Source organism: Chelonoidis abingdonii, chromosome 9, assembly GCF_003597395.2.
Source record: "Chelonoidis abingdonii isolate Lonesome George chromosome 9, CheloAbing_2.0, whole genome shotgun sequence".
NCBI lineage: Eukaryota > Metazoa > Chordata > Testudines > Testudinidae > Chelonoidis > Chelonoidis abingdonii.
The window spans coordinates 59,187,420-59,210,354 of NC_133777.1; the positions used below are offsets into that span (position 1 = coordinate 59,187,420).

The 22,935-nt window shown below is 41.0% G+C and overlaps 1 protein-coding gene across 1 annotated transcript in view; it reads right to left on the minus strand.

Annotated features, from left to right (window-relative positions):
• Nucleotides 1-10,961: 10,961 nt before the first annotated feature.
• The window catches only part of AQP9 (aquaporin 9), a 39,316-nt gene continuing 27,342 nt past the window's right edge, over nucleotides 10,962-22,935 (minus strand). The window contains 4 exon segments of the mRNA XM_032774118.2: nucleotides 10,962-12,200; nucleotides 12,202-12,363; nucleotides 19,334-19,551; nucleotides 22,293-22,411. Of these exon segments, the coding sequence (XP_032630009.2) occupies nucleotides 12,164-12,200; nucleotides 12,202-12,363; nucleotides 19,334-19,551; nucleotides 22,293-22,411 (536 nt within the window). The 3' untranslated portion in view covers nucleotides 10,962-12,163.

Below are 22,935 nucleotides of genomic sequence, written 5' to 3' on the forward strand. Positions count from 1 at the left end.
CCCCTCCCCCGGGGTCAGGGAGCCGCGGCTCCAGTGGACCTGCCGCAGGCATGCCTGTGGCAGCTCCGCTGGAGCCGCGAGACTCACACGCGGGGCGGCGAAATGGCCCGGCGCCTAGGGCGCCAGAAACCCTAGCGCCGGTCCTGCATACAGGGATCTTAGGGTACAGCTATACTACCCACTGGATCGGCAGGTAGTAATCTGTCGGGGATTGATTTATCGTGTCTCGTCTAGACATGATAAATCAATCCACGAATCGATGCCCATATTCCACCTCAGCAGGAGAAGTAAGCAGCGTCGATGGGGGAGCCGCTGCAGTCGACTCACCGCCGTAAGAATGGCCAGGTAAGTCGAACTAAGATACTTCGACTTCAGCTTAGCTAATAGCGTAGCTGAAGTTGTGTATCTTAGATCTATTCCACACACCCCAGTGTAGACCAGCCCTAAGAGAGACAAGGTGGGTGAGGGAGTATCTTTTATTGGAGCAACTTCTGTTGTGGAAGGTACAAGTTTTCGAGCTACGTAGAGCTCTTCTTCAGGTCTGTGGGACCGATATGGCTACAACACTGAAAACATACGGGGATTTAGACATTTAAGGTGAAATCCTCACCTCCTTGAAGCCAATGAGAAAGCTCCCACTGACTTCAGTGAGCTGAGGATTTCATCCTTTGGTGGCAGGAGGTACCTGTAAAACGAGTTCCCTGCAATGCTTAGTCAGCACTAACCCGTATTTTGACCAAATTTTTTGACGCCAACCTGCAGGATGGTATCACCTGTGATGTATGTGTGATAGGGAGGCAATGATATTATGATTCTGTGTCATGCAAATTAAATGTCTGGGATCGCCCTGCCAGTTGTTGGATGTTGAAGTGGAGTTAATTCAAGATGGTTGTCATTGTGTATGCTCGCTCTCTCTGGCCCTCCCTTCCCAGCTATGAAGACACTAAATTCATTCTTTCTTAGGTGTATTTCCTTACTCTAAAATAAGTCATCTGGTTTGAAAATGCAAGTTTTTGCTTGCATATTAGAAAATATAATATCCACCAATTCTAGGCCCTGGATGAGATTTATCACTGAGTATAATTTGCAATTTTACCCCATTCAAGAAAACATTACATAAAACTAACATCTATTTAGTTAGCAATATTTTGCTGCCAAACTTAGGGATGTGTGGCTGCATGTTAGTTATTTGAGGTTAATTAATTCTGTTGAATTCTGTTCAAGTTTGTTCCTGATCTCTGTATTCAAGTGTACTGTTTTTGAGTTTCAGTGTGGTGCATGCTCTGTTACTTTCCTCATTGACAATCCTGTTGATATGACTGCAAAGTTGAAATGACTGAAGTACAGATGACTTTTTGAGGATGCTGAAAATATTCTTGGTGTATTAGTGGCAAAGAATTCTGTGGCACCTTATACACTAACAAACGTATTGCATACATCTGACGAAGTAGGTATTCACCCACAAAAGCTCATGCTCCAATACATTTGTTAGTCTATAAGATGCCACAGAACCCTTTGCTGCTTTAACAGATCCAGACTATCACGGCTACCCCTCTGATATTTGGTGCATTAGATTATTATTAAGTGCTATTTGTGAGCACATTAAAATATGAAACATCATTCACACAAGACTCAAAAGTTCAACTTTTAATAAGTAATATTTCTTTGTATTGACTAGTGATGTGTCAAAACAGGTGCCTGAATTAGAATGTACTAATTTGAGAAAGGTTTGAATTCATTTCTGATACCGGATTTTAATTTCATGAGTCAAACATGATGCTCGTGGTGGAGAAGGAAAGAATGGTCGTGATTAAGTGTTGTGACAACACACCTCTTTTGTCTTGTCAGGGTCCAGTGCTTCTCCCTCTGGTGTTGGGGGGAGGGGTCTGAAGTAAATCAGCCTTACTCTAGAGGTGTAATACTTCAATATTGATAGGGTAGGCCTTGGGGTTTTCATCTGAGGGCATCTTTAAACAAACAAAAATACATTTCCTAATGCCCACTGGAAATCTGTCTCCTCTTATGCTACTAGTTGCCAGCAACCCTCTCTAACCCACTAGGGCACAGCTACACTGGGAATCAAGGTCCCCTTCTCAAACAGAAATAAACACAAAATATCCCCTTATAGGGAAAAACTGCCTTTTTCCTAGGAGAAGCCTATCCCCCTTGCTTTACACAACCCTTCTGCAGCGGGCTTCTCACCCCTCCTCCTTTTGTTCTTTCACAGGAAGAGGTTTTTAAAGCTCTCAGGCTGCCCTTAATTAGGTGCCCATAATTAACCTGAGGTAACCTCTAAGTTCATAGGAATCGTTAAAGCCCTTTTTCTAAGGGCTTCTCTATACTTGAAAAGCTACAGCTGTGGTGCTTCAGTGTAGACCAGTGGTCCTCAGACTGTGGATTGGGACCCCAAGTGGGTCACGACCCCATTTTAATAGGGTCACCAGGGTTGATGTTAGACTTGCTGGGGCCCAGGGCCAAAGCCCTACCGCCTGGGGATGAAGCCAAAGCCTGAGGGCTCCAGTCCTGTGCATCAGGGCTCAGGTTACAGGCCTGGGACTGAAACCCTTGGGCTTTGGCTTCAGCCCCCTTCCTGGGGGCAGTAGGACTTAGGCAGGCTCAGGCTTCAATCCCCCCTCCTGGGGTCATGTAGTAATTTTTATTGTCAAAAGGGGGTCGCAGTGCAATGAAGTTTGAGAACCTCTGGTGTAAACACTACCTGTGCTGAGGGAGGGGTTCACTTGTCTGTGTAGGTAATCTACCTCCCTGAGAGGTGCTAGCTAAATTACTGGAAGAATTCTTCCATTGACCTAGCACTGTCTACACTGGGACTTAAATTGGCTTAACTGTACCACTGGGGTGTGGATTTTTCACACCCCTAATCAACGTAATTAAACTGATCTAATTTGCTAGTGTAGACAAAGCCTAAGACTGATATACCTGCCCTGACCCACCTTCCAGAATTGTCAGGTCACAGTTGCTTTTCACCACTATCTATTTATGTCACATTCCACAGACAATGTTATTTTCCTGAAGTGGCCAAACATTTATTATGTCTGTCTTGTGGCTGGTCTTCATGTCTTGGTTTCCTTTGCCAACATTTGTGGATTTTCTGTACAGCACATTTTCTTATTGCTTCTATAATGTTTGACAGAGATTCCTGAAATTCAGACTGCTTGCAAGCTCCCTAACTCTTGCTGACATCATGCCTAAAATGCAGATCATCATCTTAGCATCTCCTTGCTTTTTTTACAGCTCCTTCCTTCGCTTCTGATAGGTTTGGGATATGATGCTGGGGGACGTTCGTCCCTCTAATATAAAACATAGGTTGAGAAGAAGCTGCTCAGAACTTTCCATACTTTTTTTTCTTATTTTTAATGATTAGATCTATTGAATGACTTTGTAGTTGTACAACTTTTATGATTCCTACCTGTCTAGATAGAGCCTCACACTGTGCCCATTAAGATCATATCTGAGCATTATGGTGTCCATTCTCAATCCTGGGCTCATGTCCTTTAAGGATGAGATTGTGCCATTAGGCACATCCTGGAACATGCACCACCATCCCAGGAATACCCCTAGGAGGCACTGTCTCAGAGATGTCCCTCTGAGGCATAGTTCTTTACCTACTTTCCCTTGCTTTGGTGTGCAGTTAAGTAATTTAGCTGTTGGTCTAACTTACAACATCCTCTGCTCTGGTGCCTCTATGCTGGCCAATGCACTATTGTGGCAGAGCAAAGATTCCAGCCACTCCTTAGTCCTCCCCACACACTTCCCCACCCCTGAAACAGATGGGTGGAGAATAGTGTTTGCACAGCACTCCCTGATCCAAGGACAGGATATCCTGTGCCAGGAACGGATTTACAGGTTCTTATCCCCCGTATGCATTCTGCAGGGGGAAAGTCATAGTCTAAATCTAAAGCTGAAGTCTCTAGAAAATTGGGAGGGAAGCCTAGCAGCACAGAAATCAGAAGTCTTTTCCTTTCATTATAATGGGAAATTAAATTTCCCTCAAATCAATGGAAACATGCAGTCTTGTATTTTTATTGTGGGAAGGGGTAAAGGATCTTATTATTCTGTCTCTTACCTCACCGCTCCCCAGATACAGCAGTATGCTTTCCAACAAACAGCAGAGAACACTTCATATTTATGATGCTCACCAGCCGGCCATCCGTATCACTCCATTTACAGTTAGAAAGGCTTGCTCAAAGCCTTTAGGGGAGCTGTTGTGTAAGGTGACGCGTGCGCTGGTTGGCTGACATTGTCGGTTTGCATTGCCAGTTTTTACACTGTCCACAATCATTCTTGTTACATAGGAATGAAGGTGTGGGCCTTGAAATATGATGTAAAATGAGGGGAAGGCTATATATTTGCAATTAGGTAGGTAGAGTGTAAACTCTTGAGGGAAAAATATGGTTATATTAGCAAAATATAATACCGTTTCCCCACACTCTTTCCATAACAATAGGAGCCATCTCATTGCTGCTGTTTAGTAAACAATCTGTTTTTTCCTAATTGATATTTATCTTTGTTTTTATCTGACTTATGGCTGTTTCTTTCTACTGCTAAACAGAATCCCTGCTTTGCTATCTATTATTAAGGTCTTCGAAGCATTGCATTAATGATAAGGAATAGATTTTATGTTGTACTGTAGTCCTAGAATGAAAAGCCAATATAGACAACAAGAAACGGCAAGTCTCATTCTCCTCTGATTTACTTCACAGTAAATCCAGAATATAACAGAGATCAGAATTTGTCTTAGTGTGTGTACCTAAATATGCATGCCATTTCTGTCCAAGGTTTCGTAGTAGAATTTGTAATTGTTCTAAACATGTAAGTGAAAAGATGCTACCTAGAAATGTCCCAAATCACAATAGATGTCTGGAGATGGTGGTGAATTATTGTACAAAAGATCTCCAAATTTAGCTCTCTTCTTGCATTATTTGCACACAATATCTTTACTTTACATTTAATTTTAAGAACAGTAAAATGCAGCTAAAAGGTATTTCTAATTCTTTAAAGCATATGAAAGAATGTTACTTGGTTGTGGCGTCTTGTGTATTAACCTGCCATTAACCTTTTTATAACTAGGTCTTTTATCATGTGCAACACACTACCTACAAATACAACATCCTTGGTCAGCCCTGAAAAAATTAGCCTGGGACCTGCAGGACAGATTAACTCCTAACTGGGCTCTAGATCTAAGCCATCCAAAGAACTCATCCTACAAACTAAAAAGCACCCTGCTTCCAAAACAAAAGTATTCGTACCTGTGCACACTTCCTAACAGATTCCGAGATATAGACATTCATTTCTGACTTCAGTAAATACTAATTAATATAGGATGCTATCTTCAAAAGCACTCAGCCTTGGCAAAACTCTGTTCCCAGTGAAGTCAGTGGGAGTTTTACAATTGATTTCAGCAGGAGCAGAGGTAGAACCAGTGATAGTACTTTTGAAAATTCCACTCTTAGTATAAACAGCCCACTGCATGCTAGGGCATGAGCTACAGAAACAAAAAGGAAACTGATCAGTCTGCATCGGTTGCCTTGACTGAGTGAAATGCAAAAGCACAACAGCATAAACTGCAGTGTTGCCAACTCTTGAGATTTTTATCATGAGTCTCGTGATGATTGATTGTTTTTTTGAATTAAAGCCCTGGTTTCTTGAGTCAGATGATGACATGAGAATCTCTGATTTCATTAAAACAAACAAGCAAAAATTTCAAGCCCTCATTTTTATGAAGCCAAGATTGAAAATGTGGACTCCCTAAAGGTAAAAATTCCAGAAGGCAGATAAAAAGAAACCCACATTTATTATTTTTAAATCTCATGATTTTTAAACCAATCTCATGACTGGTTGGGGTTTGACTTTATGATTTTTGAATGCTTGGGGTTGGAAATATGGAGACAGTGAAAAGTAAATCTGATTTGTACTCAGTTCGGGAGGATGTTAATGCCATACAGAAGAATAAGTTTTGATTGTTTTTTTTTTTCCTGATAACATCCCTCTAAGGAAGAAAAAGAGAAGGAATGAGGGAAAAACCCACACAAGTATAGTGTGCACAGTTTCCTCTTTCACACCTATATAGGTTTCTTTAGTGTTCCATTTAGACACGCAGAGCACATATCAGTGGCTTAAAATCATTACCTACTATTCATTCGTGGTTGATCAACAAACAGATGCTGTACACCTTAAGCTGACTAGAAAAGCAGAGACAGTAACAGTAGTAGTGCCATACAAAGAAATAATTTTAACAAGATGAGGTAAAAAAAACCTAAAATAATGTTATGCACAGATGATGTTTTTTCCTAAATACTCTTTTGTTACAGTTTAGCAACAGATTAAAACGTAGAAATTTTTTTAAAACTACGGCGCCACGAAGCCAGTAATGCTATGCAATAACAATTGTACTGAACAGACAGAGAACAGCTGTTACTGCATCTTAGTCAGTTTACTTGTATTTTCCAGTGTAAGGTTGTTTGGTGGGAGAAAAAATGCAGGCAACTGCCAAAAAAAAAAGCATATGAGGTAAAACTTGTAGTTGCTCTCATGAGAACATTCTCAGATTTGAAAGTAGCTGAAAAAAAATGCTGAATATAGATCTCTGGAGAGCCATTGCACTATATAGAGAAAGAGCAGAGAAAATAGAGATGACTAAGGAAAGAGAGAACAACATACACTACCAGAAAGACCATAAGCTGTAGGGAGGTAATACCCTGCAGAGTGGATTAAGAATGAAATATCAATTACTACTCTGAATCTCCTTGCTTGTGCTGATTTCTGTGACAAAGTGAAGAACCCCACTTAAGCACTGTTTTGTTGGGTTATTTCCTTTAGTTATTGTAACCTGTACATCAAATTTTGTTATGTAAATTTAAAGAGTAAAATGCATCCCTGGTATAACTCTGTTAACCTCAATGGAGCTCCCTGGTGGATACGTTGGCCTGAGAGTTTTTAAAGCACGGTAGGCCAAAATCTGACTATCTGTGCATGCCTTAAAATGGATTGCTGGAATGAGACTTATGTAGACAAAATTATTCCACCCTAAATCTGCCTTTAGTTCAGACCTGTGGGAAAGCTACTTCAAGAGTTTTTCCCCAAGCAGAACTGCAGAGGGGAACAGGCTGAGATATAGGGGCTCGGTCCACTTTATCTGTGCATGGATGCCCCCTGACCGCACAATGGGCATTATTCATGCCCCAGCATTCCTGTGCTCCTGGCACAGCTTCTGACCTAAGTAATTTGGGAATAGGGTTAGTTAATGTGTTCTTGCAACACCAGCCTATAAAACACTGTAGATCATGATTAGTGGCAGCGCTTTGGAGTTTTGAGTGTAGCCAAGCCCTTAGTTTCTGGGTGAAATCCTGGCCCCCCTGAAGTCAAAGAAAGCTCTCATTTGTACAGAGGGAATCTTCTGAGAATGTAGAACTAAATCCATTAATTAGTTTGAGTTAAAATTAATTTAAAAAATAGATCCCTGAGTAGAAATGATGGAGTGCCCCAAGGGTCAGTCCTGCGGACGGTTTTGTTCAATACCTTCATTAATGATCAGGAGGATGGCGTGGACTGCGCTCTCAGCAAGTTTGCAGATAACACTAAACTGGGAGGAGTGGTAGATACGCTGGAAGGTAGGGATAGGATACAGAGGGACCTAGACAAATTAGAGGACTAGGCCAAAAGAAACCTGATGAGGTTCAACAAGGACAAGTGCAGAGTCCTGCACTTAGGACGGAAGAATCCCATTCACTGTTACAGACTAGGGTCCAAATGGCTAGGACGCAGTTCTGCAGAAAAGGACCTAGGGGTTACAGTGGATGAGAAGCTGGATATGAGGCAACAGTGTGTCCTTGTTGCCAAGAAGGCTAATGGCATTTTGGGCTGTATAAGTAGGGGCATTGCCAGCAGATCGAGGGATGTGATTGTTCCCCTCTATTTGACATTTGACCCTCTCTGGAGTACGTGGTCCAGTTTTGGGCCCCACACTAAAGAAGAATGTGGAAAAATTGGAAAGAGTCCAGTGGAGGGCAACAAAAATGATTAAAAGGGCTGGAGCATTACTTAGTGGGAGAGGCTGAGGGAACTGGGATTGTTTAGTCTGCAGAAGAGAGAATGAGAGGGGATGATAGGCTTTTTTAATTACTTGAAAGGGGTTTCAAAGAGGATGGATCTAGACTGTTCTCAGTGGTACCAGATGACAGAACAAGGAGTAAGGTCTCAGTTGCAGTGGGGGAGGTTTAGGTTGATGATTAGGAAAAACTTTTTCACTAGGAGGGTGGTGAAGCACTGGGATGGATTACCCAGGGAGGTGGTGGAATCTCCTTCCTTAGCGGTTTTTGAGGTCAGGCTTGACAAAGCCCTGGCTGGGATGATTTAGTTGGGAATTGGTCCTGCTCTGAGCAGGGGGTTGGACTAGATGACCTCCTGAGGTCCCTTCCAACCCTGATATCTATGATTCTTTGTGTACCACAGCTAATACACAGACACATGCTATAAGTATAGACCAGTTGTTCTATATCCTGTGCAAAATGTCCCACTCAGAGATTCCTGACCCACGCTTCCACACTTTGTACCATGGTGCATAATCCAAAGGAAACAACAGCGTGTGGTATGGGGGGCATGCCAACTGGCTGTGGCCTGTTTGTGGAAAGTCCTGGCACAATGAATGTTAGCCTGTTTTAAACATTCCAGGCAAAACTTATTACTCTCGTTCAGTTGCATAACACATGCATATTTTTATCTTCTGCACAGATGCTTCCAATAAGGCACTGACTTCAGTGGGAGTTAAGGGCACGCAGCAACTTGCAGAATTACACCCTATGTGATTTTGGACAAGCTACTTAACCTCTCAGTGCCTTGGAGTGTTCTGTAATTTAACAGACTGTGGTTTGTTGAGCAGATATTTGGAGGATGAGTGTTACTGATTTGTACTATAAGTGAAGGTTATTAGAGTTTATAAATTCATTTGCTGACAGCCTTGTATTTTACTGTATGATGTCACAAGCTGTAACAGTACAATATATCAATATACAAGGCAGAGGAGAAAGCTGCTACAGCTGTAAATCCTGCATATAAATCTGTATAGTTAGCAATCACGTATATGTCATACACTTGCTTTTCCTGTATTCTTCTCTTCTCCAAAAGGCATGGACCAGCTATGCCCGTCCTTCCATTTTGTTATGGTGACTCTCCAAAAAGTGGTGCAATATAACAAGCAAATGGATCTAACTGACTATATGTTTTTGAATACAGTAGTCCAAAGCAACTGGTTATAATCAGAGACAACATTTTTCACTGTGCTTGTATGGTGACTTGGCAATGTGAGTGTTTTATGGTTGTGTATATTTTCTTAAAGTGTCCATTGAAAATGGAGTTATGCTGGTTGGAAAACTGTTCCCAGAGAATAGTTCTTAAGTCAAGCTGGAAGGGCATGTTGAGTGGGTTCCAGCAGGGATCAGATCAGGGTCTGGGTCTGTTCAATATCTTCATTAATGGTTTAGATAATGGCATTGAGAGTACACTTATAAAGTGCGCGGATGATATCAAGCTGGGAGGCATTGCAAATGCTTTGAAGGATAGGATTGCAATTCAAAATGATCTGGACAAACTGGAGAAATGGTCTGAAGTAAACAGGATAAAATTCAATAAGTACAAATGCAAAGTACTCCACTTAGGAAGGAATGATCAATTGCATACAGACAAAATGGGAAATGACTGCATAGCAAGGAGTACTGCGGAAAGGGACCTGGTGGTCATAATGGATCACAAACTAAATATGAATCAACAGTGTAATATTGTTGCAAAAAAAAGCAAACTTCATTCTTGAATGTGTTAGCAGTAGTGTTGCAAGCAAGACACAAGAAAAATTCTTCTGCTCTAGTCAGTGCTGATTAGGCCTCGATTGGAGTATTGTGTCCAGTTCTGGGTGCCACATTTCAGGAAAGATGTGGACAAATTTTAAAGATCTGAGAAGAGCAACAAAAATGATTAGAGGTCTTGAAAACATGACCTATGGAGAAAGATTGAAAAAATTGGGTTTGTTTAGTCTGGAAAAGAGAAGACTGAGGGGACATGATCACAGTTTTCAATTATATAAAAGGTTTTTACAAGGAGGAGGGAGATAAATTGTTCTAGTTAACCTCTGAGGATAGGACAAGAAGCAATGAGCTTAAATTGTAGCCAGGGCGGTTTAGGTTGGACATTAGGAATAACTTCCTAATTGTCAGGGTGGTTAAGCACTGGAATAAATTGCCCAGGGAGGTTGTGGAATCTCCGTCACTGGAGATTTTAAAAAGCAAGTTAGACAACCACCTGTCAGAGATGGTCTAGATCAGTAGTTCCCAAACTTGTTCCTGCAGGAGAAGCAATTGGCCGAACCTGCAGACGCGGCAGGTACACAAACCGGCCTGGACCACCAGGAGCTTTCCCTGCACAAGCGGTGGAACAAGTTTGGGAACCACTGGTCTAGATAATACTTAGTCCTGCCTTGCATGCAGGGGACTGAACTAAATGACCTCTTGAGGTCCCTTCCAGTCCTATGATTCTATGCAGCTCCTCAGGTAAATGGTATCGTCAATGTCCAGTCAACAATGCAAATTCAAATAAAGCTTTTGTCTGACCAGATGATTTTCTACCTTTTTGCTGCTATGTGCTAGGCCTCTAAATTTTTACTGGCATATTATGTCAAGTAGGAGGAGTAACAGACCTGCCCTCTGGAAATTGGGAGAAGGCTTCTGACCACATTATTCCCAAAACCATTTTTTTCAATTGTTGGAGTGGCTGGCCATAAAAACAGTTCTGCACCCCCCAGTGTAGATACTTTGGAGAAAATGTTGTGGGTTTTGAGGATGGATTGAGGTTAAATAGGGAACAATAATACCCTAAAATGAGTGAATAAAGTAGATAGCCAGAGCTTTAAAACACAGCTTTTGAACATGAAGTCTCTTTATTCACAATCACAGTCATATAAAAATTAGAGATTGCTTTGAGCTAATTTGACACATTCCATTTACACTGATAAAACAGGAAACTGGATTTTCAAAGAGAGGACTTGATAATGATACTGACTAGCATAAACTAAACAGTGTGGAAGTAGAATACATCTAACCATCTTCATTAGAGAAAGAGAGCCCACTCCTCAGAGCCTGTTTGGCTTTGAACTCAGTCTGGATCTCAGAGCTCAGTGCAGTTTGAATCTGGGGTCTGGCTTTGGACCTATTTCTAATGTTAATGACTGTTTTTGTGAGATGACTTGAAGCCACCAAAACAAAAATTGCTCCCTTTTAGAGGATGAAATTCATCCTGTGCAGAGTGCCCACACAAGGCCTCTTTTGAACTTAAGTAGTGCATAGGTCTTGTCTGCATGGCGCAAGCCTTGTGCTGCTGGCCCTCTGCCCAAGGGTGAAATTCACCCAGAGAACATAGCAAGAGACATTTGAATGAATAATCTAGTTTAGGTTTTAAATAGATTCCATTAAGATTAATCTATTGGTTTGAAAACCTACTTGGAGCATTACAGCAATGAAGAAGCTGAGCAAAAGTATCAATATTGTCTTTTGGACTAGAGCTCAAGACAGAGATTTCTTACCTTTTGTCAACATGTTATCTATTATCAATCCTCACCACTTGCATATCCTTTTACAGCTGTCCAGTTAATACCCAGATACAAAATTAGGTACAAACCACTTCAATTAACTTTTGGACAATTCTGATATTGTTTTTCCTAACGCATAATCTTTTCAGCACATACCTTTTTTAAGTATATGGCTGTAACGAGTGAATTTGTTTCTTTACATGGTAGTGCAGTACTGGACCACTTAACTGTCTCTGTGCAGGCAGTTTTGTGATTCAGTGCCTCATCCATTAGTGGTTAGTTAGATTACTTGACTTATGGATTGTATGGATTGAATTAGCAAATCAGTGTATCATCCCATTACAATTTCATCTAGGAGAAAACTTGACCTGAAAACCACAGAAAAAAAAACAGCATTTTTTTCCCTGAAGCAAGTGAGTAATTTAAGTCCCAGATTTTGAAATAATCAGCCTTTCCTTCAGGGGAAGAAATCCTTTTTGGACTTGTTTTCTGTGCAGGTCATGTAAGTTATGAACTGTGTACTTTAACTGAGGCACACAGTGTTTGCAGAATGACCTATATAGTCATTCTGCTTTAAAACCAAACAGGGTGCTGATTGCAAATTTTCTGCTTTCTCCATATTGGTAAGTTCATATTTCTCATACATATCAGTGTCTTCTTCCAGATGTGTATCTGAATGGTGAATTTCAATAAAAATAATATAGGTAAAGGCTCCAATTACTCCTCCCATCATAGGTGCAATGGTAGGAACCCACCACCAGTTATTTCCAGCCCTGTAAGAAAGAAAAGCAGAATTACTATTCACTATGTTGCTAATACTGATCTGTTGTTTAGAAGCTGAGTTAAAAACGCTGTATGGTAGTATTGACTTTACTGCAATATTTCGTATAGCTAAAATGCCTGTTACAGTGAGGTTTTTGTACCATATCTTTTAGGCCTTGGCTCCACTGGCGCTTTACAGCGCTGCAACTTTCTCGCTCAAGGATGTGAAAAAAACAATCCCCTGAGCGCTGCAAGATGCAGCGCTGTAAAGTACCAGTGTAAACAGTGCCGCAACGCTGGGAGCGCAGCTTCCAGCGCTGCAAGCTAATCCCCATGAGGAGGTGGAGTACTTGCAGCGCTGGGAGAGCTCTCTCCCAGCGCTGGTGCCGCAACCACACTCGTACTTCAAAGCGCTGCTGCGGCAGCGCTCTGAAGTTTCAAGTGTAGACAAGCCCTTACTGTGGTAAATGTTTACTTTGACCTAATGTTTCTGTAGATTGGTGACAACCGTTATTTTCCTGTGCACACTCTGGTTGAAATATGCTAACAACCCCCTGGGCCTTAGGTCTGAGTACTGTAAATATTCTTTAGAAAATAAGGCCTCCTAACTATCAGACCCTTAGGGAATAGAGAATTTGGGAAAGTTGGGATTTGTTGGCTTGTAGTGAAATTAAATGAAACACATTTTTTGCACTACATTGTCAGATGATAAACACACTAATGGGCAGCTGGCAACATCAAGTGTGATGATTGCACAGGTATGTCTCAATTTTTCTGCTTATATGAGGAACAGTTTGCAGAATCAGGCCCTATATACACATAATATACAATGTTTTGCTCAAGAAGTAACGTATATTTTGTGTGCCTTGGAGAGTATAGTTTAACATACTAAAGTGTAAAGTATATTATGCTTGACTAGAGTGGCCAGGACAAGGTGTACTCAGTAGTCTTTGTTCTGTTCATCTACATATGATGGGTTCGGTCACAGATATCCCCTTGGGACTGTCACCTGATGTGCTAAAATTACCTCTGAGCTTGTTTTCCCTGCCAACTTGGGACTCCAGAACTCTGTCTTGTTGATCCAGACACGCTAGCCTGCTGCAACCCAGATTCAGGGTATGGTCTATGCAATCAAAGCTGCAGACTTAATGGAAAACAGCTCAGCTGGTACCTATCTCCAGCACCCAGACACCCAGCTCCCAATGGGATCCAAACCCCAAATAAATCCATTTTACTCTGTATAAAGCTTATACAGGGTAAATTCTTAAATTGTCTGCCCTCTATAACACTAATAGAGAGAGATGCACAGCTGTTTTCTCCCCCAGGTATTAATCACTTACTCTGTGTTTTTTAATAAACAAAAGTGATTTTATTAAGTATAAAAAGTAGTATTTAAGTGGTTTCAAGTAATAACAGACAGAACAAAGTAAGTCACCAAGCAAAATAAAGCAAAAAGACACAAGTCTAAGCCTAATACATTAAGAAAGTGATTACAAGTCGTCTTTCACACTCAGAGATGTTCCAATAAACTTCTTTCACAGACTAGACTCCTTCCTAGTCTGGGCCCAATCCTTTCCCCTGGTACAGTCCTTGTTAGTTCCAGCAGACATTTCAGATGGTAAACAGGGGATTTCTCATGGCTAGCCTCTCCTTGTCCTGCTCCACCCCCTTTCATAGCTTTGGCCCAAGGCGGGAATCCTTTGTCTCTCTTCTAAATGGAAAAGCACCAGGTTTAAGATGGATTCCAGTATCAGGTGACCTGTTCTGTGAGACCCCAGCCTACATTCTTCCAGGGCTGGCCCACATGTACACAGGAAGGTTTGCAAGTAGACAAAGCCATTTACAGGTCAATGATTCTGAAGCCCCCTTAATGGCTTCCACTTAATATGTTTACATTAGTATTACAAATTTATATATTCTGCTAACTCCAGACATAGAAATAATACATGCAAACAAATAGGATGAACACACTCAGTAGATCATAAGCTTTGTAATGATACAAGAGACCTTTTGCATGAAGCATATTCCAGTTACATCATATTCACACTCATAAGCATATTTCCATAATACATTATGAGTGCAGTGTCACACTACACATGCAAAACTCCATCTGTGTCTTGCATGTGTGTGCGTGTCCTTGTTCTAAACAAAGTCTGTGAAGATGGGGCCCTAGTGCTTCCTAATTTATCTTCTCTAAATTATGGCCCTTACTTGCACTGGACAACTGGCATTTTCCCTCCTGCTAGGAGGGTGCAAGAGCAGATGTCCTGGAGCTGATTGCAAAGATAAACTGAGATCAGAACATGCTTGAGTTATGAGTTGCCATTACCCTCTATCCTCCTCCTGAACCAGAGGCAAATACTCTTTGTGACATCCCTTAGCTCCACTGAAGCACATTTAGTTCTCCTGTTACCCAGCATGCAGCTGTGCTGCCAGGTCAGAAGGAAATCATCCAGTTATGTCTTTGTGATAATAAAGTCTTTTCTCTCCCACTACTACTAAAGGGACACATTCTGCCCACTGTATTCATGCAACTGAAAACTAATGGAGCTTGCAGGTAGTTTCCTCTGCTGCAGCTAGGGATTCCCTCAGGACAAAAGAGTTCACAGTAGATGCAGAGCTGACAAAGCCAATGCCTATGCTTTCTTATCTGCAGCCCCTGGCTCAAGGAGCATGGTATAGGTGGGGGAGTGGGAGTGGTTGAAGTACACTGCAGTTCATGGTCCTTTGGGGAGCTGGGGCAGAGAATCAGGGAGCTGTAATTAGCTCAGTAACAGCTCCTCACTTTGCTACACCCAAAACTGGGCACAGCAGGAAATCTGCCCCATGGGGACAGCTCTCATAAATAGGGGTCTAGCAAATTCGCAGAAAATCATGTGAAATCTGGTTTCAACTGTGAAATCTGGTCTCTGATCACCCAGCTCTGAAGGCAGAGCGGAGAGTGGCAGCTGCTAGTCAGGCACCCAGCTCTGAAGGCAGAGCCGTGGCCAGCCCACCTTACTTCTCTGCTGCTGCTGCTGCTGCTGGCAGCAGTGCTGCCTTCAGAGCTGGGTGCTCGGACAGCAGCCACTGCACTCGTGCTGCCTAGCTTCAGGAAGTGGTGCTGCCAGCAACAACAGAGAAGTAAAGGTGTCAATACCATGCCTCTCCCGCAAAAAAAAGCTTTGCAACCTTCTTTTGGGTCAGGGCCCCCAGTTTGAGAAACGCTGTGGAGAAATCACACATTTTTTGTGGGTTGGTCATGGCATAAATAGCAAATTTCGTGGATATGATGCATGGTGTAACACATCTGCAAAATTTGCTATTTATGCCATGACCAACCCACAAAAAATGTGATTTTTTTCTCTGATTTAAGTAGATTTCTTACTCATAAGTAAAATAAGTAGGGATTTGGTCCAGTATCCCCCATCAGTAATAGAACTTCAAATTAAAAAAAAATGGGTGTGGTTAATCAGAAAATCTGGGATGCAACTATATGGGATAAAATATATTAAACAAAATCCTATGGAGATTTTTAAACATGGGGCAGCTGCATCATAGAGAGAACATTACACGTATGAGTGCCAATTAACTACTGTATGTTACACTTTAAAGGGAAACACTCAGGTTCAAATCTAGTCATTTTTAAAAGAGTTCAACATTGTACAGAGTGCTTAAGCCCCCTTGCCCATTTTGATTGTTTTACAGTCACATTTTCTTTGTTTTAAAAATGCTTGTCCTCTCCCCTGTTGCTGTTTGAAAGTTTCCCAACAACAGGAGAAACTGGCTAGTTGAAGGTACATGCACAGAGAACCTAAGGCTATTAAGAGCAGCAGAGTCCTGTGGCACCTTATAGACTAACAGACGTATTGGAACATGAGCTTTCGTGGGTGAATACCCACTTCGTCGGATGCATGTAAGGCTATTAATGTACCTTCCAACACATCTCTCATCTTTTGAAGTAGGATATTGAAGTTAGAATAATTCTGATTTGATTTTTCAGAGAATTCAAACAGTTTAAATTCCGGGAATTTTTAGATGCTCCTTCACATTTTAAAACAAATGCAAAAGGATGCACAAAATCTCACTACGCAAGACCTTATGTAGTTCTTTTGGACTTCTCCAGAACAGAAGTTGGTTTTAGTTAATGCTGTTAATGCCGTTTGTGCCACTCAAACGAGACTTGTCAGCAGAGATGTGTGTAGATGGTAGATATCTGAATGCTATCTATAACCTTTAAATAGGAGAAGCTGATAGCTGATAAACCCCTAAAGCTTCAGTATGGAAATATTAGGACTGATCTCTTGCAGCTAGCCGCCAGAGGGCACTATTACTTTATAATATAACTAAAAAATCCCCAACACATTTTAAATCAGATAAAGGAATTCTGATCTGAAGAAGGGCTCAGTGTGGCTTGAAAGCTTGTCTCTTGCACCAACAGAAGTTGGTCCAATAAAATATATTGCCATACTCACCTTGTCTCTCTAAAGGAATTCAAAGGCAGTTTCAGGGGAGTCTAAATACACTGCAGATGTAATATTGAAAGGAACAGTACTGACTGCACAGCTCATACAGAACTTTCAGTCTGCTAGTCAGTGCTTACCTAGCCTTTCGGAATCATCATGGGCCCTGGTTAAAAAGGAAGGTATGATAAACACGGGGGGGGGGGGGGGGAATTCCACTGCTGCTAGATAGTTTCAGATATTGTAGTAAAATACTCATCTATAGCAATGTCCCTCATCACCTCTTCATATTTTGTTAACCCGGCAGCTAATCAACTGCAAGGTTGAGCATATGTATCTGAATCTCTGGCTTTTTTTTTTTCCTCACTGTAACCAGAACTGTTAGGGGAAACCATGTTTAAGTATTGCTGTTAGGAGGTTCTAGCATTATTGCCCTGTTCAGGTGGCTAAACCTTGAAAACTTTGGCTTTCCATTGATACAGTAGACTTCAATAGGACCTACTTGTTTGAGTAAGTTATCCGAACTGTACAACAGACAACCTTCTCTGTCCCCTTCTGAAGTACACAGAATGGTTTGACAACACAATTCTAACATGGGTTAGGCAAAACCAAATCTGTCCACAGTGATTAGAGAAATCCTGCCACTGACCTGCTTACAATATTATTCAAACTTTAGCATATGCAAGACCTTATCCGTATTCTGCAACCGACATACTGTACCTAAGTTTCAGCCCAGTTATGTAACACTCCATTTAACCTTCTGTACTCCAACTTGGAACTATGTTGTAAATGGGTAAGGGAACAAGCATGTTGTAACTGGCTCCCCAGTTACAGCTGTAGGGTAAAGCTGTAGAGAGGAAGCTGTCCTACTTCATTTGTATATCTCTAGGACTGTTCAGATTATTTTTTCTCTACTGCAATACATTCTGTGCTCTCCCTTTTAAATGCTCAATATAGTTCTTACGGTGTGGACATATTTCCCACCTTACTATAAATCCCAAGCAAAATTAACAGAAATGATCTGAAACAGGTAACAAATGTATTTTCTTCTGTTTTCCTGTAGATTTTAAAATAGAAATGTGTATGACACCTCATACGAGGAGAGGGGGAGTTCCTAGAGAATCAATGATTAGATTACTGCATGACAGGGCTTCCCAACCTTCTCCAGCAAATTGCCTATTTATAATGAAAGTTTTTTTCCCTGGATATGAAATCTTACACTGCATGTGCTCCATTTTTTTTAATAAGGCAGTGTTGTCTAGTGGATAGAACACTGCCCTGGAACTCAGTAGACCTGGACTCTATTCCCAGCTCTGCCACTGGCCTGTTGGGTGACTCTGGGCAAGTCACTTCCCAGGCACTCTGTGCCTCAGTTTCCCTGTATGGAAAATGGGGTAATGATACTGACCTCTTTTATAAATGCTTAGAGATCTATGGATGGAAAAACGTGCTATGTAAGAGCCGCATAGTAGTATTAAATGTCTTTGTATGGAATATTAGGGGCTCTGGTTATTTATCCTGTAGATATCTAGGGGCTTTAAGTAGTTGTGGCGAGCACTTGGGATTCCTACTTGTAAATAATTAGCAATACAAAACTAACCAACCAGAGGAGCCTCCTCCTGAAGAAAGGTTTGAAAACAGTGCTGTTTGTGTATGTACAAAGCAGGCACCTGGATACAACTGGATACAGGTGGGTGAGCTTTGCTTTTGGTATGTGCATGTGGCTAACTGTGTGCCTAGCCAGCTCAATATGTGCGAACCAGGGATTTGAAAGTGCATGCTGAAACATGAACACTAAGGAGGTATCACACAGCCTCAAAATCAGGCCTTTAGATTTTTCAGATTTCTGCAATTTCCTGCATTCGACTCTCAAAATAGTAGTCCAAGTCAGCCTGCTCTATTTATGTTGTTTTCAAATTATTGTGTCGCAGGATATTAGTGAGATAAGGTGGGAGAGGTAATATCTGTTATTGGACCAACTTCTGTGAGAGACAAGCTTCAAGCTTACACAGCGCTCTTCTTACCTTTCCCAGACCTGAAGAAGAGCACTGTGTAAGCTCAGACTTGTCTCTTTCACCACCAGAAGTTGGTCCAATGAAAAGATATTACCTCCCACACCTTGTCTGATCTATCTATGGCTTTTAGTGCACCTATCACTGCACTAATTGCTGACTCTCTACAGCAGTTTTTGTTCTTCGTGAAAACTGTTGTGGGAGAAGAAAGCATTTCCTTTAAGCTATTTTCAGTGTTATCCGAGACCCCACAATATTTTGGGAGAGTCTATTCTGAAACTGTACCTTGTATTTGAGGAAATGCAAGTTTTATTTTCTGGATGTGCTAAAAATCCTCATTAAGGCACAGTACTTACTTTATCATGTGTCAAACTTCAAGTACACGACCAGATTTCACTGGAACTATTTCATACGCCAGTGAGTATGGTACGTGCTGAAGTATCAGGCTTGATCAGGGTCTTAATCTTTCAGCAGAACAACACTTAACAGGGGTATATTCACATCCCACTGATGCAATAATTACTTACGTGAATACTTCGAAACCCCATCCTGCTATAGCTGTGAAAATCCTTGGGCTTAGGTCCCTGGCTGGGTTCATGGCACAGCCACTGTTCATTCCCAAGGAACAAGTGAGCAGAAGGATAAGAAGTCCAACTGCAATTGGTTCCAAGCCCTTTGGTACACCCAAATTTTTGGTGTCAAAAATAGCAAAGACAACCAGAACAAGAAGAGCTGTTGACATCACCTGTCCAATGAAAAGAAAATATATTGAATAAATAACACATAAGCTCTAAATAGAGAGGGGGCCTTCTGGATCAGAATCTGAACTTCTCCAAAATTTGGTGGAGTTTGGATTTGATGATCAGATTCATCCCATTACGGAGAGATGACAGAGCAGCCCAGTTGCGATCCTACTGTCCCTGTAGTTCAAGGTGATAGGAATATGGTCTGGCTTGTCCCCTATTAGCAATAAGCATCCAAAATAAAAAAATCTAACTCCACCCAAATGTTCATCATTTGCAAACACATAACAGAAAGGTGCCCAAGCAATAATAGATATAAAAATACTGAAAAATGCAAGCGGAGAAATGCAATGTAAACTGAAGCTGCTGGTACCTGGCAGATCACATTCCTTTATGCAATAATTTTGCCAGCACAAAACTAATTGCTTCATATTTCTGCTTTGCTGAGCAGTCCCTGTTGCACATTTTGATAGTCAACTAACACAGCTGCTACTCTGAAACCTGTATTTAAACACAGCATCCATGCACATTAAAAATGTTGCTACAGAATCATTTGCTTATGATGGGCTTAATTCCGTAGACTGTGTACAGGCAAAACTGCCATTATTCAGCCCAATGTGCTTATATGGAAAAGTATCCAGGGTTGCTTTACTTGCTGACTAGGATGCTTCTGAAGAAGAAAAATCACCTTTCCCACACCCTGAGTACTTCATACAGTCACAGCTAGCTCTGCTTGATTCTAGTTAACTTTATGTAAAGTGCCTGTGTGTACATAGACACAAAGGACGAGATTGTCTGAACAGAAAGCAAAGGACAAATCTTAGGCCACGTCTACACTACGCACAAAAATCGATTTTAGATACGCAATTTCAGCTACGAGAATAGCGTAGCTGAAATCGAATATCTAAAATTTACTTACCCGTCTTCACCGCGCGGGATTGATGTGCGCGGCTCGCCATGTCGATTCCGGAACTCCGTTTATTTTGGTGGAGTTCCGGAATCGATCTAAGCGCGCTCTGGGATCGATATATCCCGTCCAGATCAGACGCGATATATCGATCCCCGAGCAATCGATTTTAACGCGCCGATACGGCGCGTAGTCTAGACGGGGTCTTAGAAATGTAGAGAAGGAAGTGGCAAGATTTGTTTACAAGCTTGAACGAGTGGAGCAGGAGAGAGAGAGAGAGAGAGAGAGATGTCCCCCAGTGTCTGAGGACTCATCTACACTCAGGTTTTTGTAGTAATTTAGCTATTTCAGTTAAGAGTGTGATTTTTTTTTTAACCGATATCATTAAATTGGTACAACTCCTATGTGGTAAGTTTTATATACTAGTATAAAGGTGACTTATACTGACACAGTTTATTACCCTAAATTTACAGTTTAAAAAAAGAGAGAGAGAACCTTTATTTTGGTATTACATCCAAAACCTACATTTAAAGAACAATAAGTTCACAAAGCTAAGCACTCAAAAGTTAGGAAATGCTGGAATTTTCATTGCCCGTACAACCTTAATTTGGGCCTTTTGTGCATATGACTTATGACATCATTTTTAGTAAAGTTGCACGGAGAAACTTTGACAAATCAGTTTTCTGTCAGAAAAGACAGTTCTGACAAAATCAAAATACTTTGCAAAGTTGAGCCAATTTCCCCAAAAGTTTATTTTGGAGAGAAACTTGTGGGGAGGGGGGGGTGGTAGAAGGGGAGAGTTCTGACAGTGTCGAAACGTCCAATGTTGACATTTTTTGAATGAAATTTTTTGATTTTATTTTTTTTGCTTTGAAATGACTTTTCATTTTGAATTTTTTTGGTATATCATGTTTTTAATATAAAATTAAAAAGTACTTTGTTGCAAAATATTGATCAATATACTACAGTTTTTTTAAAATCTTTTGCAGAGAATTTTGAAATGTTCAGGTTTTGTTCAGATTTGAAACGAAGCCATGTTTTTAAAGTCTCAAAATCCTTCACCAAATGCAATTTCCATCCTTTTGACAGTTCTAGTCTTTACATACGTAATCACATGCTATTTTACCACAGTGCTGGAGAAGGCAAACAGAGGAATTAGAGGCAGACAGTAGGTAAGAAACCACACCGTCATTGAACAAGGAGAAAGTGAAGGTTTTGGAAGGGGAGGAGAAAGGTGGAGGTTGTGGTAGATCTTCTCAATTTTTCTTTAATCATCAAAAATGTGTGCAGAGCAAGATGCGGTGAAGAGGCATCTATGAGGAAGTTAAAAGTAACAAATAAATGATTGCGGTTCTAGGAGTAAACTGCTATTTAGCCAGGGATAACATACATGTACCTACTGGGCCAGAACCCCAGCAGGTATAAGTTGGTGTACTCCCCTGGAGACTGTGGAGCAGTGCTGATTTGCATCAGCTGAGGATCTGGCTCAATACCTTGACAAACATAAAATAGTAGAAGAATTCCAAAGACTGTGTGGATAATAATAGCTATTATCTGGGGTTTAACATGGCTGCTGGAAAGAGCAGTTTTAAAGAGTTTTGCTTGCAGTCTGAATGAAATTTTCACTCTACAAGCAGTAATATCTTGTCATTACTATAATGCATAACAAGGAGTGACCAAAATGATAAACTTGGCCATAGTTGTTAGATTTTTAATAGTTTTTTTTTAATTGGCCAATTTTATGTTTTTCAACATTTTGTTTCTACAATCAAGACAACAAATGTAACAAGACTAGTGTTTTTTTTGTTTTTTTTTTGTTTTTCTCTGGGTACTTACTTGATCTGCAAATCCACTTATCAGGGACAGATGTGGAGCTGGATAAGTTGCAAAAATATGTGCGGTTGCATTAGATCCTGTAACTATAAGCTCTCCACCACTGTAGTTCATGAATGCATCTACAGAAAACATATCCATTGCCTGGTTATGCTTACTTATCAACATTACATACAGTGGGAATTGCACATCACATTCTCATTTGGAAGCTATTGGATCCTGTTTTATTTAGGGCTGAGGAATGATAAAACCACCTCCTCCATGTCTCATTTCTGCTCCTGTGCATTCAGGCACTGCAGTGCACCTCTTGTCTCTTATGGTCCATCTTTCAAATCCAGGCTCATGTGTTCCTTCTTTCTGACTGCTTGCCCCAGACCAGTGCTTGGAAAAGTGTCCTGATTTTGAACACATTTATATTGTTCTGCAAAATGTTTCTAGACCTGACATGACATCTTCAGATATCCGATTTCAGCAGCATTTTAATTTTACTGTTGTAAAACCATTCAGGTTACCAGCAGCCAGGGAATAATGCCACATTACTTTTTGCATTACATTACATTACATTATACAGTCCCTTGCTGTGGTGAAGGAACATTCCTGAGAGATCTCTGGCCCCAAAAGAGCTTGCATTCCCTGTTCTGTGTGA